Source organism: Dermacentor variabilis, chromosome 7 (assembly GCF_050947875.1).
Source record: "Dermacentor variabilis isolate Ectoservices chromosome 7, ASM5094787v1, whole genome shotgun sequence".
NCBI classification, from domain to species: domain Eukaryota; kingdom Metazoa; phylum Arthropoda; class Arachnida; order Ixodida; family Ixodidae; genus Dermacentor; species Dermacentor variabilis.
The window spans coordinates 9,024,987-9,039,279 of NC_134574.1; the positions used below are offsets into that span (position 1 = coordinate 9,024,987).

Below are 14,293 nucleotides of genomic sequence, written 5' to 3' on the forward strand. Positions count from 1 at the left end.
ATGTTAATGTTGCTTTCACTGCTCCCAATAAGCTAGGTAAGTTATGCGCTGCCGTACAGAATAGGAAGGAGCGGGTAAAAGGCAAAAAACGAACAGATGTTTGTCCAGTGAAGCACAATAAGAACAACAGTTTTACTGACTGTCGTATGGGTGTGGTTTATAAAATTCCCCTTAGCTGTGGCCAGTTCTACGTAGGGCAAACGGGACGATGTATCAATCAGAGGCTAATGGAACATAAAAGGTCGTTAACTGGTGGATCGCCTTCTAATCTTTCGCAACATTGCCGAGATTGTAACTGCACGCCAGAGTTAGATGAATGCGCGATATTGTACAGGCATAAGAATGAAGATACGCGCCTTATCCTCCTGAGTCCCGGGTTGCAGTTGGGTGCATACATTTTTGTAATACTTTCAGTATAGCTTATCTAGACCACGTAGGTAAAAAGTGTTAAAGCTTACTTTAGTTACACTTTGCGTTTGTATGATGTGGAATGTCCAATATATTGGACACCAGGACTCAACTTGGAATCTTGCATCCAATGCTCCACCAGTAACATCCACCAAGATTTGCGAAGTGTTTGGTTCAAAATAAAGTTGATACAAAGCACAGCAATAAAGCAGGCAGAACATATTTATTTAGTGCACGATAAAGGACACAAAATTCCTAGCAGCTATTGTAACAAAAACAGTTCGCCTTTGCGTTAGCGTGCGAGAACCACTACTTCCTCATGTGTGCTCTCTCAAAACACCGTCTGTCTTTTGTGATGCAGAAGAAAAGATCGCACTTGATGCAAAAAAATTTAGTTTTTTTTTTACATCCTTCTAGCCTGCATCGAGCACCATTCGGAATGTCTGCCAACCTCGGCAAGTGCTTCATTGAATTTATCATAGCCTTCATTGGCCGTAGAGGTTTCCGCTTCATTGGAGGGCTCCAGTTTTCTTCTTCTTCCTCTGTCGATGCCTGCTCGGCCTGTGCAATAAGCATATGACCTACTTCACTGCGGAAGTCGAGAAACTTGAGGATGTCTGTAGGCTTCTTTTGCATGGCCTTCATATGCCTGCTGTATTGGATCCACGAGTTACTGAGCGCAATATCAAATAAATGAAAAATGCACCTGACGGTCCATTTTTTAACGCGCGCTCTAAGGCGGTAGTAGCTAATCATTCGATCGGCCATATCTACACCACCCATGTAGGCATTGTATACTTGTACGATGTGAGGCCTTGGTACTTCTATGTACTTTTTTTCTTTGGCAGACCATCTGCGGCATGAGTCCAGTGGCTGCGTTCCATGTTGCGACGACAGCAACGTGACAGCTTTGTTGTCGTACCATCGCACAACAATTTGCCTGTCATCACTACGGATGCACATCTCCGAAGTACCCCGTCCAACTGCCTTCAGTTGTGCATCTGAGGACAACTTGATACCTTTTGGAAGGCGATTGTTCATGATAGGGCCTGTAGCTCCAATTCCCTTTTCAACGAGCCTATCCAGCAGAGATGATGACGTAAAGTAGCGATCAAAGAAGAGCTTTGTGCCTGGACTAAGACTTTGGGAAAGCCTCAAGACTGCTGACTCACCTATTCCAGAACAGTCTGGGAGCAACAATGTCTTCTTTCCCTGGTAAATCTCAAAATCGAGAATAAGACCATCTGGAGCAGCCAAGACAAAATTTTTAAGTCCTATTGGATTAGGTTTTCTTGGAACAAACTGTTTTAATTGCGTCTTTCCGGTAAACGGGATCATTTGCTCATCGATGCTGAGAAATTCCTCACGCGGAAGTTTGCGACAACCTTCAAGCACCTTTTCAGTTAACGGTCGAATCCTCCACAGCCTATCATCCTCTTTGTGCTTAGGAGTTACTAAAAGGTCGTTGACGACCTTCAATCGTGACCTGAGCTGAAAGAACCTGTCTCTCGTCATACTATTTGCTATGATTGGCACTCGTGTATTCTTCATCCAATACATCCTGATTTGTGGATACCCAAGGCCTGACATAACAATTGACATGCCAAAAAACATTTTCAATTCCTCAGCTGACGTGTTGAGACTCCTCCCTGTCTCAGCTACGTGTTTTGTGTTCATGGCCAGGGCCATGCGTTCATACACTTCGTTGTCTATGTACTTTTCAAAGTATTTAGCTGGATTCCACGAGGCTCGCTCATCGGCGTCATCCGGCATGACCTGGAACTGCGGCAGGCTGGACGGTACTGACCTGTAATTACAAAACAAAAACAATTGTTCTGCCTTCCTGTACATGAACAAAATGCTTATTAACGAATCCTGCGAAGTACAAAACAGATGTAATCTGCAGCAGTCATCATAATCTGTTCCTTTCACCTATGAGTGCAGGCTAAGTCTCACCTTTCAGCTACCTTCCATAACAAAGGCCTTTTGTTAGCGGGCGCTACATAGGTTTCTTCTCCATCGCCATCACTGTCATCCTCTGAACTGAGTTCCGTGTTGGGATCCGTAGCGGAAATAGGAGGAACATACTCAATGGTGTCATCATCACTGTCCGAAAGGTCAGACAATTCTGATGTGTCTCCTTCTGCAATTTTCTCCAAAACACGGTTCGCGGTCGCATCGCTTATCCTTGGTCGGTCTCCTGAATCGAGAAAAAAAGGCTATAGTGAAATATTCACGAGAAATAAGCAACTTATCGATTTATGCAAAGCAGCGCACGCAAACATTCAAGTGCCACTTTTGTCAGGAAAACGCGAGCCGAGTCCTGTTGTCCAATAGAATGGACGCGACAAAGATGCGCTCACCAAACTAAAATAAATGAAGGCACCTCGGTGAAACACTCGTTAAAATGTGCCTGTAGTACTTAAGATTAATAAACAAGTTAAAAAACTACACAAGTACACGCTATATATTTTAAATAACACTTACTTTGACGGGTGGTGCCGTAGAACATGCCACTGGTGAACGCTGCCATTTTGAACTGGCCTTCCAGGCGTGTCGCTGCACTGATTTTGCCCATACTTGATAGAGGGCGCTAGTAGATGTTGAAAAAAAATTAAAAAGCTGTTTTCAACGGCAAATAATGGGCGCTGCGTTCGGAGCAGACGACGACGTGTTGTCCAAAATATTGGACAATTCCCCATAGCCAGGACTCAAGAGGTTATGGTAGAGGCATGGCATATCTATAATGGTGGAAGTCCGTGCATGAGTCAGCCTTCGATTGCTTTACACAAGGAAGAGATTAAGTGCCTCAACAGTTATCTCTCACGTAGACCAGCACGTGTACCCAATTGACACGTGTTACCTTTCCTGAGCATGTGCAGATGAGTTTTGTATGTTCTTTCTTTTTTTCGCCTCTGTGCTCCCTTCAGTTGATAGTCGGCGTTCGTGTTGTCTACTTCTCTACTCTTGTGTCCTGTCTGTACGCCTCACTTCTATTTTGCATAACGATTAAAGGTTCGGCGTTTGATTATACCCCGCCTCCGCTGAAGACAGCTGACGTGCGCCAAACTTTGCTCATTGTGGTGTAGCAAGACAAAAGATAAGTACCGGTTATCAGATCCGTCAAAATGATGATTGTAGTGCGTTGTATCATAGAAAAATGAACCAGCTTTGTCATTTCTTGGCAGGGTGGCACCGTAGCCTCTGATGTCGCAAGCACCGTAAAAGGAGAGCCAGTAAATAGTTATACATTTGGGGAAATGAGTCGGGAAATTAATTTTCTGGAAAGCAAGAATTACTTGCACTCTTATCGTTTGGAAAAGATGATTGGAGTACGCATATTCAAAGCTTTATTAAGGTTAGTGGACACTGAAAAATAGCCGGATGTTGCCGTTAAACGAGGTCCCTGAACCGCCCCTCGAGCTCGGTGAAATGACACTGTAGTCAGATGGCACATTTTTGATCCAGCCAATGTAAATCCAAGGCTAGTCTTGTGACGGGTCACTCGAAGCTACCACAAGAGACCGATGCATGCCTACGAATGACGTTCGGGCCGAGCTGGGGCTACCGTGCCGTCGTTCACAAATATAGCGGGCGGGAACGACAGTCATCATCTATTCACTCACTTTCATTGGTAAGGCAGTTTGTTGAATATCTGAGGGTCATGTGACTGCTGTTGATAGGTCGGCTTTGGTTTGGTTCAAAACGGTAACTTTAATCACTGTCACCCGACGACACAGCTCTGATTAGGCCTGACGGGCTAACAGTGGCCAGTGGTGTGGCTGCGACAAAAATTCGCCACTGGCCAATGCGATAGCAGGAAAGCTTGTCTCTAATATGTTTCTATGGGTGACTTTTCAATGATTGGTTGCGAGATCATGCGTACGGGTTGGACTGATGGCCATTCAAGTGGCGTTCGGGTCCTCGGGCCAGCAGCTACCACAAGAATGCGTGCCAGGTTCCTCTGTGAACAGAAAGGTCCAAAGTGCGTGAACAGGTGGCTAGTCAACTCGATCCTTGCACGTGTTTCCGTGCTTTCTGTACACGCTGCTTTAATCTTTCCCTGCGTCTGCACACAGTCAATTGTTCTGATCAGTCTGGTCAACCTGGTTGGATCTTGCACCGATTGAGATCACGTGCTGTGGGAACGCTGTGCGTGTCGAGGCACCCATGACAATTAAGAACAAGGTAGCCAGGCATAATTATTTTTATGCTTTGGCCGCTAAGCTGCAAACTAACTCTAAGGAAATGTGGAAGTTCTTAAATTGAAGAGAACCCGTTGGGATCTCAAACTTAGTAAATTGTAACGGTATAGTTGTGGATGATGATTATAACAAGGCCTGTTTATTTAACTCTTACTTCCAATCTGTTTTCACTCCGCTTTATTCTGGCAATCTCCCTCCAGTGTGTGAGGCACTAACCAGTGATACCCGTGACCTGGTTATTACGCACAGTGTTGTCTCAAAACTGCTCCGCCATATATTAAACCTGGTTCTGCAGGTAGGCCAGACGGACAGTCTTTCTTCGTATGTCCTGTAGGCGTGCTCTGATGTGATTGCTCACCACCTAGTTATTGTGTTCAACAAATTGCTTAGAACCAGCTCTCTTCCTGGCAAGTGGAAAGTGGACACTGTAGTCCCTATTCACAAAGCTGGCTCAAAGATGAGTGTCGTTAAGCACAGGCCTATCTCTCTTACTTGTATCTGTTACAAATTAATGGAGCGCGTCATTTACAGTTCCATGATGAAACACCTCGAAAGCAATAAATTCATCACCGACTCCCAACATTATTTTACGTCTGGCCATTCATGCATAACACAATTAACCGAATTCAGTCATGACCATGACCATTCAGTCAATGCCATGACCTTCAACAGCCACGAGCAGGTAGACTGCATACTTTTAGACTTCAGAAAGGCCTTCGACACAGTTTCCCACGTCCTATTACTCCATAAGCTATCGTTTCTTGGCCTACAATTCAAATTGCTTCAATGGATTATTAAAGATTACTTTCAAGGGCGCAAGCAATGTGTCTTAGTAAATGGGTGCATATCAGACATTGCAATGGTCACTTCTGGTGTCCCGCAGGAATCTGTGTTGGGGCCTTTACTGTTCTTAATCTATGTCAATGACATAGTGGAAAGTGTGACTTGCCAGGTAAGGTTATACGCGGATGACTGTGTTTTGTATTGTCCTCTTAAAGCACCATGTGACACAAATAATATTCAGAAAAACTTGGACCGCATTCAACTCTGGTGTGATAAATGGAGGACGCATTTGAATACTGCAAAATGTTAGTGTTTCTTCTGCGCACAGGTGCACTCCAATTTTGTCTGACTACCATCTAAACAACCAACCTTTAAATGAAATAACCGATTATAAATATCTTGGGGTTTATTTTTCTGCTGACCTGATTTGGAAAGTACACATATATCCTCAAAAGTAGCAAGGATGTTTGACTTTTTAAAGAGGAGTTTTAGAGGTGCTCCTCAGAAGGTTAAGGAAATTTTGTGTTTCACAAACACCAGACCTATTGTGGAGTACGCCTGCGCAGTCTGGGACCCTCAAGTCGGGACCCATTGTGCTATGCTGGAGCGTATTCAGAATTGTGCAGCACAATTTGCCACAAACAAATATTGTTACAATGTCGATGGTAGCTGAATCAAGCAGGAGTGGAACTGGGACACACCGGGAAAGCGCCGATTACGACTTAATCTTGTCTACCAGATGTACTTAATAAAACTGCCATAAACTCTGCAATATATTTGCTCCCACCACATTTTATATCAAGAAGATGCGACCACAAATGGAAGAGCCGTAAAATATTGATGTCCTCAAACGCTCTTTTTTAACACATGACATCAATTAGTGGAACAAGCTGCCTCGCTCTGTAATAGAATGCCAATCCGAGGTAAGGTTTCTAGAACTATTGTCAGAAATCTGATGTACTTAATGCACTTAGCTACTGTTACCTGCTCTTCGTATTCCCTTTCCTTATTTCCTTACATTAACTGATGTGATTTCATATTGGACGACCCTTTTCATTTTTTGTTCCTTTTTACCAGAGGTTGAGCCCATGGCGCATGACTATCTTGGAATATTGTGTGTTTGTATCCCCCCTGCAATTATGCCTTCACGGCACTGTAGGAAATGTGAATAAATAAATCTGAATAAAATCTGTGAACACTGAGCATGCATATCCGATGCGAACAGCATGCCTTCCAGTGGCTACTCGGCCCGATCTTTGCACGTGCTTTCCCGCTGCTCGAGTTACTCCCTCGGTTCGCGTGCCGTCAATTGTTTTGTTCAGTCTGGTCGACCTGGTCGGAAGATGGAGGTCACGTCCTGTGGGAACGCTGTGCGTGTCGAGATACCCATTGTGGTCCAGTCATTCATGGAACACACAAAATACTTGAAAAAGCGAACACTTAAGAAATCTAATTGTAGATATGCAATTCACGAATCGAAATATTGCAACGTTGACTACAGTAGTATTCAAGATCAAATTTCGAGTATTCACACACTCCTATAATTAATCAAGGGAAAAGTTCCAGAGAAAATGGTCAAGTTGAACTGTAAACTTGTTCTTTCTTTTTTCTATTTGGTTTTATTGCTCCTTTATAACCTTTCAAATTGATGATTTTCAATAAACATTGTATCCATAAATGCGCCAATTCGCAATGATTGCATTTGTGCTCAGAAACATGCTGTCTTGCAGTGTTCAGAAAATAATTTATTGCCTGGAAGTTTATAAAGCTGACTAGTATAAAGGTGAATAAGTGAAGTGTAAAAAATAATGCAAAAATGTCTGAAGCCATAAGCATAAAGGTTAGACAAGAACTCAAATTTAGGTGAGTTTTTGTGACTTCACCTGAGTGGTCCCTTCGTTTTCTGTTTTTGTCTTCCTTGTGCTATTATTATGTCTTCCTCGTGCTATTATTATTGGCCAAGGTTAGACCAATACATGCGCTACTCATTGTTTCTGTGGTGGCAGCTGGACAATATCGCAGTGCCAGAGCTCGCTCCAATAGGTTTTGTAGGCAAAAGTTCAGACTAATAGAGCAGACAACAATTGTCTTCGCAAAAAGGGAGCGTGCCTCTGTCCACAGAGGTGCGTGCCCGTAGAGGTGCGGGCCACTCTGTTCGCCCGGAGGCTTGCCCCCCGCCGATGAGCCATTGCTGGCCTGCAGGTGAGCGAGCTGTCTCGCAAGAAGGCGGAGGCGGAGGCTGCGGCCGAGGGTGCCGAGCAGCGGCTGGTCCAGGCGCACGAGGCTGCGGTGGAGGAGCTCCGGCGAGAGCTGGACGGCCAGCGGGCCAAGAACAATGACCTGCGCACCAAGAACTGGGAGGCTGTCGAGGCCATGCGGGTGCGTTCGGGTGCTCGCAGTGTCGTGGGCATTTCTGCAACCCTTTGCACGTCGTCGCAGGTGTTTTCTGCCGCCTGGCTTGACGGTAGCGTGCAAGTAGGTGTTTGTCATGCAGGATGTTTTGCAGCACGGCGAATACGCACCTGCCGGCGCGTATATTATTGGCTTGCGCCAAGGTTAGTTCCTTAGGCTGGCAGTGGTAGTTGGTCGTAAACTTCTTATCTAAAGATATTGGTAAGCTACCCTTTTGCAACTTGCACGTACCTGTAACCTGCACTAAGCTGACATGTGCGAATTCACATGTTGTCCCATTCTATGTCTTCTGTAGCTTCGGCACGAGTGCTCATCTTCTAATGAAGCTTTCTCAGAATATGCAGGAATTGCTTTTTAGACTCTCTTGTAGGTTGAACAGGGAGGTGCCTGTCCATGTAGTCTGGGGCCTAATTAAAATAAAATGCAATTTTGGTGCAGGCAGCCGAGCGTAAGGCCGAGGCACAAGCGGCCATTTTGACCAAGGAGCTCGAGGTGCTCAAGGCCAGCCACACCAAGGATGTCGAGGTGAGTGGGGGATGGGCTGTACCCTAGGGGCGAATATATGTGCCACTTATTCGATCACAGTTAAATCTCGATATAACAAAGCGTTGAACTTTTTATTACGTCTTGTCCGTAAAACACGTATTTCGAACCTCAATACAGTAAACTTACGGTTAATTCAAGTTTTCAGTTAGTCCGATCCCGGCTGAACATCCTGGTTGGCACCCATGCCTGAACTTTTCTTATTTCGATCCTAAAATTGGCCTTTGCCGGATAATTTGAGCTTGACCAGTTGGCAAGCATGCCTGACCCGTATTGTGACCCTGGTAGTGACCCATTTAGTTGCAGCGTCTGTCTTGGCATGCATTGAAAACATGTTATCTCCCGTCGTAAACACCTATTGTCGGCCCGCCATAGGAAGATTTTCAAGCAATAGCTGTAGCTCACAATGTTTGATTACGGTATTTACTCAATTCTAACGTGCGCCTTTTTCAAAGTAAATTGAGCCGAAAATTGCCTATGCAGTACAATCACACATGAAACCATAACTGTCTTTGCAACTACAGTCAACGACCGATTTTTCGGACCCTCTAGGGAACGTAAAAACGTCCGAAAATTCAGGCAGTCCAAAAAAATGAATGCATGCAAAAAACTCACTTTTTTTTCTTTTTTTTCTCAGATTAGAGGTAAAGGGTGAAGTACCAAGCTTCCGAAACCCTGCCAAAGCATCAGTGAAGTGGCTATAAAAAGAGGCGTTCAAAAACTGTATGCAGCCGACTGCCGGTTTATTATGTACATGTGCGTTGTCGGGCAGCCGGTGTTATTGCTGCAGTGGCTTGAAGAACTTGTTGATTGTTGTTTGGACGGCATTCCGGTTGCATGCGATCATATTCGCCTCGATCTGAGCAAGGGTCATGTCAGCACTGTACAGTGGAACCCCGTTCATACGTTTTTCACCGGACCGGGGGAAAAAAACGTAACAGCCGAGAAAACGCAACAGTGAGGAAAGCTCCGAAAATGAATGAAAAAAAGGGCAGCTTCAACTATAGACAATTTATTTCCACAGAGTGCGCTTAGGACTTAAAAAAGCCTATAATGATGGCTTGCCGTTTCTTTCGCTCGGTAGAAATCGCCACACGTTTCTCAATAGCTTGGAAGGCCGCATTGCTGTCAGCGTCGCTGTGAGGTGCGACGTACCTGCAGAGGTCTAGAGCCGCGACGGCTTCTCCAAAGCTAGGATTTGGCCACTGTCCGGCATCATGCGGCTCGTGCTCCTCGTCGTCACCGCGCCACGGCAATGGCAACGGACGAAGGAATATCCGCGGGAAATTTTGCCCTCTTTGGCGTAATCATGCTAACCTGCTAACGACTGTTTAGTATTGCTGCGGAGCGCGCGCGTCCGAGCAGCCCGGTTGCGCGCGGCGCGGTGTGGGAGAAATGTAAACAATGGAGGAGAGCTGTCCCGGTAGGCGGAGCAACGCCACTAGCAACGCCAACTTCCGGTTTCACTTTTGCTTCACAAAGAGTGACGTGAGGGCCTCTCCCGAGTTTCCTTCCTCCGTGAGTCGACCCGTCCAACAACCATGCGGTGACCCTAATCACAGTGATGATAGTGAGAGCATTTTTCACGAATGGCCACTTAGTGCGGCCTCTCGAACTGCCGTGCGGCTTTTTGCAGCCAGTTCCATAGCCAAGCCCGGCCAAGCCCAGCCAAAACTCGTCAAAAGCCAAAATGGCGGTTGGAGCGCGTTGCCTACTTCAGCCCAGGCGGGTTCGGGGTGCCAAGTTGCGACGTATCATGCGGGAACGTTTTCACAGCTACGACGTAACAGCGGGGTTCCTTATACATTGAATCCTATGGAAGCTATGCCGGGACCGGATGAAAACGACGTAGCAGCCGGGAAAACGCAGCAGTGAGGAACGTAACAGCGGGGTTCTACTGTACACCGATGAAAGAGTCAACAGTGCTCGCGTCAACTCGGCGCTGTAGGCGGCGCAGGCACTGGCTCCTCATTTTCAACATCGGAGTCATCTGAATCCCCCACAACCTGACGGACTATTTCCTCGTCAGTCAGTTCTGCGCGGAAGTCGAGCTCGTTGTCAGCGTCAACAAACTGTTCAAAAGTTATTTCCGTGGGTATGGAAACCCCAGCAGAGCGGACGTCGTTGATCACGTCGTCCGACGGTACTGCTTTCCGCGCTTCGATGCCATCGGCGAGGACGACGAAGACGGAGTGGGCGCCATCGAAGGCGAGCGAAATCCTCAAGTTGCGAACAGTGGAGTTCGCTGACGAGCGTCGAAGCACCTAGGCCTAGCGTCGCAGAGCACGCTTGACACAACAGCACAACCACACACCACGTTAGCCAAAACTAAAGCCCCTCCATACACGTTTCCGCCGACCAGGTTGCCGCCGACCAACGGCGGTGGCGCGTGGATGCAGGGGCTTTAGCCAAAACGTGGCCTGCGCAAACAAACAAACAAAATGGCGCCGCTCCGGAAACTTTGCCGGAGGCGGAAGTGCGGCGATGAACATAGCCAGCGTGGCCAGACCAAATCGGTGTGTGACGGCTAGATTCGGCTTGTTGTGGTTCAAAGCGGTGATATGCTTCGGCTGCAAGTGGATTTCCTTCGCAAGGGCGCTGCGCGAGGAGCCAAAAGACCTTCCGTCCGTCAAAAAGTCAGGAAAATTGGACGGCGGGGGGTTCAAGCGTCCGAAACTTCAGATGTCCTTATACATTGATTCTATGGGGCTCGTGGCGGTGCCGCGAAGACGTCCGAAATATCAGGCATGTTCGAAAATTTGGGCGTCCGAAAATTTGGGCGTTGACTGTATCACGTGCTTTGCTGCATAACACCAAGCATTGCGGTGAAGTTGGCTTTTATAAAACGTGTGGCTAAGCTGACTTACACGGCCCCTCACCAGGTCTGGCCGTTCTGAGTTAAGCGCAGAGCATACAATGTGTAATGACGATCGTATCTGCAAAGTATTACATTGCTATGCTCCGTAGAAAGACCTGAAATTTCAAACTGAATGCCGTTTTTTTTTCTTCTCGCGGCCGCCGCGTTCCAAGCCAGGGGATGACGTACACATGTTAGTGCACCTACGCACACATGCTCGCACTGTGACGTCGCTCGTAGAGACATGTGACTTTGAGAATTCTTCAAGGCAACATCTGTTATTTGTGTAATATGTTGGTAGAATAGACGAATTAAAGCTTAGAGAAATAGTAAGACACACGAACGAAATGTCTGTGTGTTTTTTGTTTTACTTCGCACCGCAGCAAGAAAGATGTACCGTAAAAACCCGCGTATAATACGAACCCGAATATAATAAGAGGTGAAATTTCTGGGACGAGAAATAAAAAAAAAAAGTTTTACCCGCGTATAATACGAGTGAGAGAAACTCGGGGAAAACATTTATTTAAATCGGACTCGGCACTTCATTCACTGTCGTCCTCCGCTGCGCTTTCATCGGACAATTCCTTGTCTGACATATCCTCCCAGAGGTACTCGTCCTCGGTGCCATCGAGCGCTTTTGAGATCCCGCACTTCTTGAAAGCGCGACGCACAAGGTCTTCTGGGATGCTCGCCCATGCGTCCACGATCCACTTGCACAGCGTGGCTGGCGATGCCCACTTCAGCCGCCCAGTCGGCGTCACTGCAGGGTGAACCTGACCGCATCCACTCTGCGTAGCACCGCTTCACCGCGTCCTTGAAAGGCTTGTTGACGCAAACATCTAGAGGCTGCAGCTGAGACGTCATTCCACCCGGGATAACGACGAGTTCAGTATTACAATCATGCAACAGCTTCTTCACCGAGTCGGCCAAATGGCCACGAAACGCGTCCAGCACGAGGATGGACAGGAACGACAACAGTGCACCGGGCCGCCTACACCAAACGGACTTGATCCAGTCGAGCACAAGGCTCTCATTCATCCACCCTTTCTCATGGCATTTAACGCTCACCTTTCGGCATTGTCTTGCGCTTGAAGACAACATAGGGCGGGAGCTTGCGCCCGTCTGCCGTGCATGACAACACGACGGTAACACGAGTCTTCTCGTTCCCAGTGGACTGGACACAAACTTGTTTCGAGCCCTTTTCGTGCACGGTGAGGGGCGATGGCATGTCCACATAAACTGGTGTTTGGTCAGCATTGCCGATTTGCCCTAGCTGAAAGTTCTTCAACTTGCGCAACGAAATAACGTGGCGCTGGAAAGCCACCAGTAAAGGGGCGCTCACACTAGCGGGAGACTTCCCGCAGCGGCACAGCGTCAACGTTGACGCTGCGTCGCAGCTCCTCCGAATGACGCTCACACTGCGCGCGTTTTCTCACTGCGGTTGTGTTGGAATGTAGAGAGAGGAGGCGTTGAGGGAGGACCCTAACGAGCAGAGAGAGAAGGGGATAGTCACGTGACACCACAGAAGACTGGAAAGCACGCTGTTTTCCCGCGTCGTCGTCTTGATCGTCTGCCAGCTCTCCTCCCGTCGCCCTTTTTGTCACGAGGATGGCTGGTTCGAATGATAAGCTGTTGGCTACGGTAAACCTACTTATACTTGCTTGTTCGCTGCTTCTGCACCGTCGCCGCAAGTCGCATGTTCATACTGTCAAAGCAACCGCCGAGTGTCCCGCAGCACGCTCCCAGCCTCCGCCGACGGGGTCACTGAACTGGGACCGACGTCACGGTTCATGGTCGGCCCCCATTGGCTGTTCTCGTCAGCGGCGCGGGAAAAATAGCTACCGGACCCATCGCTCTGCGGGACGGCACAGCAGCCTGTCTGCCGGAGAAAAACCGGTTTGTGCGGGAAGCGGCGCGCGGAAAACGTTCTGCGTTACGCGTTTTCCCACCACTGTGAACGCGCCTTAACTCTTCAAACGATTCCGGCAGCTTTTGCGAAATTGAAGTTCTCCGGCGCAATGAAAATCCTGCTCGGCACATATACTGATAAATCCAATGCTTGCTTGCTTTGAAGGTGGAGCTCGTTGGGCGTTTTTCTCTCGCAAGCTCCCTAGCTTTTGCCTGCATGAGCTCCACGCTCACAGCAAGATGCGCGGCTTGCTGTTCTCGGACGAATTCCGTCAGTTTGAGTTCAATTTCCGGGAATGTCCCATTCTTCGGGCCGCGAAAGCCTCTTTGCGTTCCGCTGCACTCGAAAAGTGCTTCTTTTTGCCGTCGCCATCCGCGGATGCTTCCCTCGGTGACGCCAAACTGCCTCCCGGCTGCACTCGAAAAGTGCTTCTTTTTGCCGTCGCCATCCGCGGATGCTTCCCTCGGTGACGCCAAACTGCCTCCCGGCTGCACTGTTGCCGATTTCCTCTGCCGCTAAAATCACATTTCGCTTGAAAGCTGCCGAGTACTGCTTCCGTGCCCCCGACATCGTGCTCCTTCACTAAAAACGGTGCACTTCGCGAAGCGCGGTTAACACGTGAACTGCCAAGGTCCGCACTCAACAAAGAAAGAAACGATGCCATAGCCACGCTGCAATAGCGAAGGCAAGCCGTAGCCACAGAGCAATAACGAAACCAAAACTTCGAGCTGAACTTTGAAATATTTATCCAGATCTGCATATAGTACGAGGCGGAAATTTGGGACGCTAATAACAGGAAAAAAACCTCGTACTATGCGCGGGTTTTTACGGTACTTTCGTTTCGTCTGCTTGTTCCCACGTCGTGGTGCCGTCGTGCATGCAGATACTGAGACTACGTCATTTTCAACTGTCTTCCAGCGAGGGATCATGCTTTATGATCTGCTTCTGTCTTCCTAAGTATTTGTGTAGCACTGACTTACATAGCTAGTCAGGTGATCTCGTGCAACTTCAGCATAACAACTTCAGGCATAAAACCAAAGCTTTCTATGGGACCTGGTGAGGGGCCCTTTAAGGGGGGACGCGGCTTTCACATCGCCAAAACTTGCCACTATTTTTTGAAAATCACATTTTCAGTTTCTATAACCCTTTTTCTACTTGATACCCAAATATCATCAC

The 14,293-nt window shown here is 47.6% G+C and overlaps 1 protein-coding gene across 21 annotated transcripts in view; it reads left to right on the plus strand.

Moving 5' to 3' along the window:
- The window catches only part of LOC142587302 (uncharacterized), a 410,079-nt gene that overhangs the window by 182,997 nt on the left and 212,789 nt on the right, over window positions 1-14,293 (plus strand). For all 21 annotated transcript variants that reach the window (XR_012829442.1, XM_075698179.1, XM_075698189.1 and 18 more), the window contains exons 11-12: window positions 7,599-7,775; window positions 8,247-8,333. Coding sequence is in view for 20 of the 21 variants with exons in the window: in XM_075698179.1 (XP_075554294.1) it covers window positions 7,599-7,775; window positions 8,247-8,333 (264 nt within the window). In the remaining variant the exon portion in view is untranslated. The remainder of the gene's footprint in view (window positions 1-7,598; window positions 7,776-8,246; window positions 8,334-14,293) is intronic.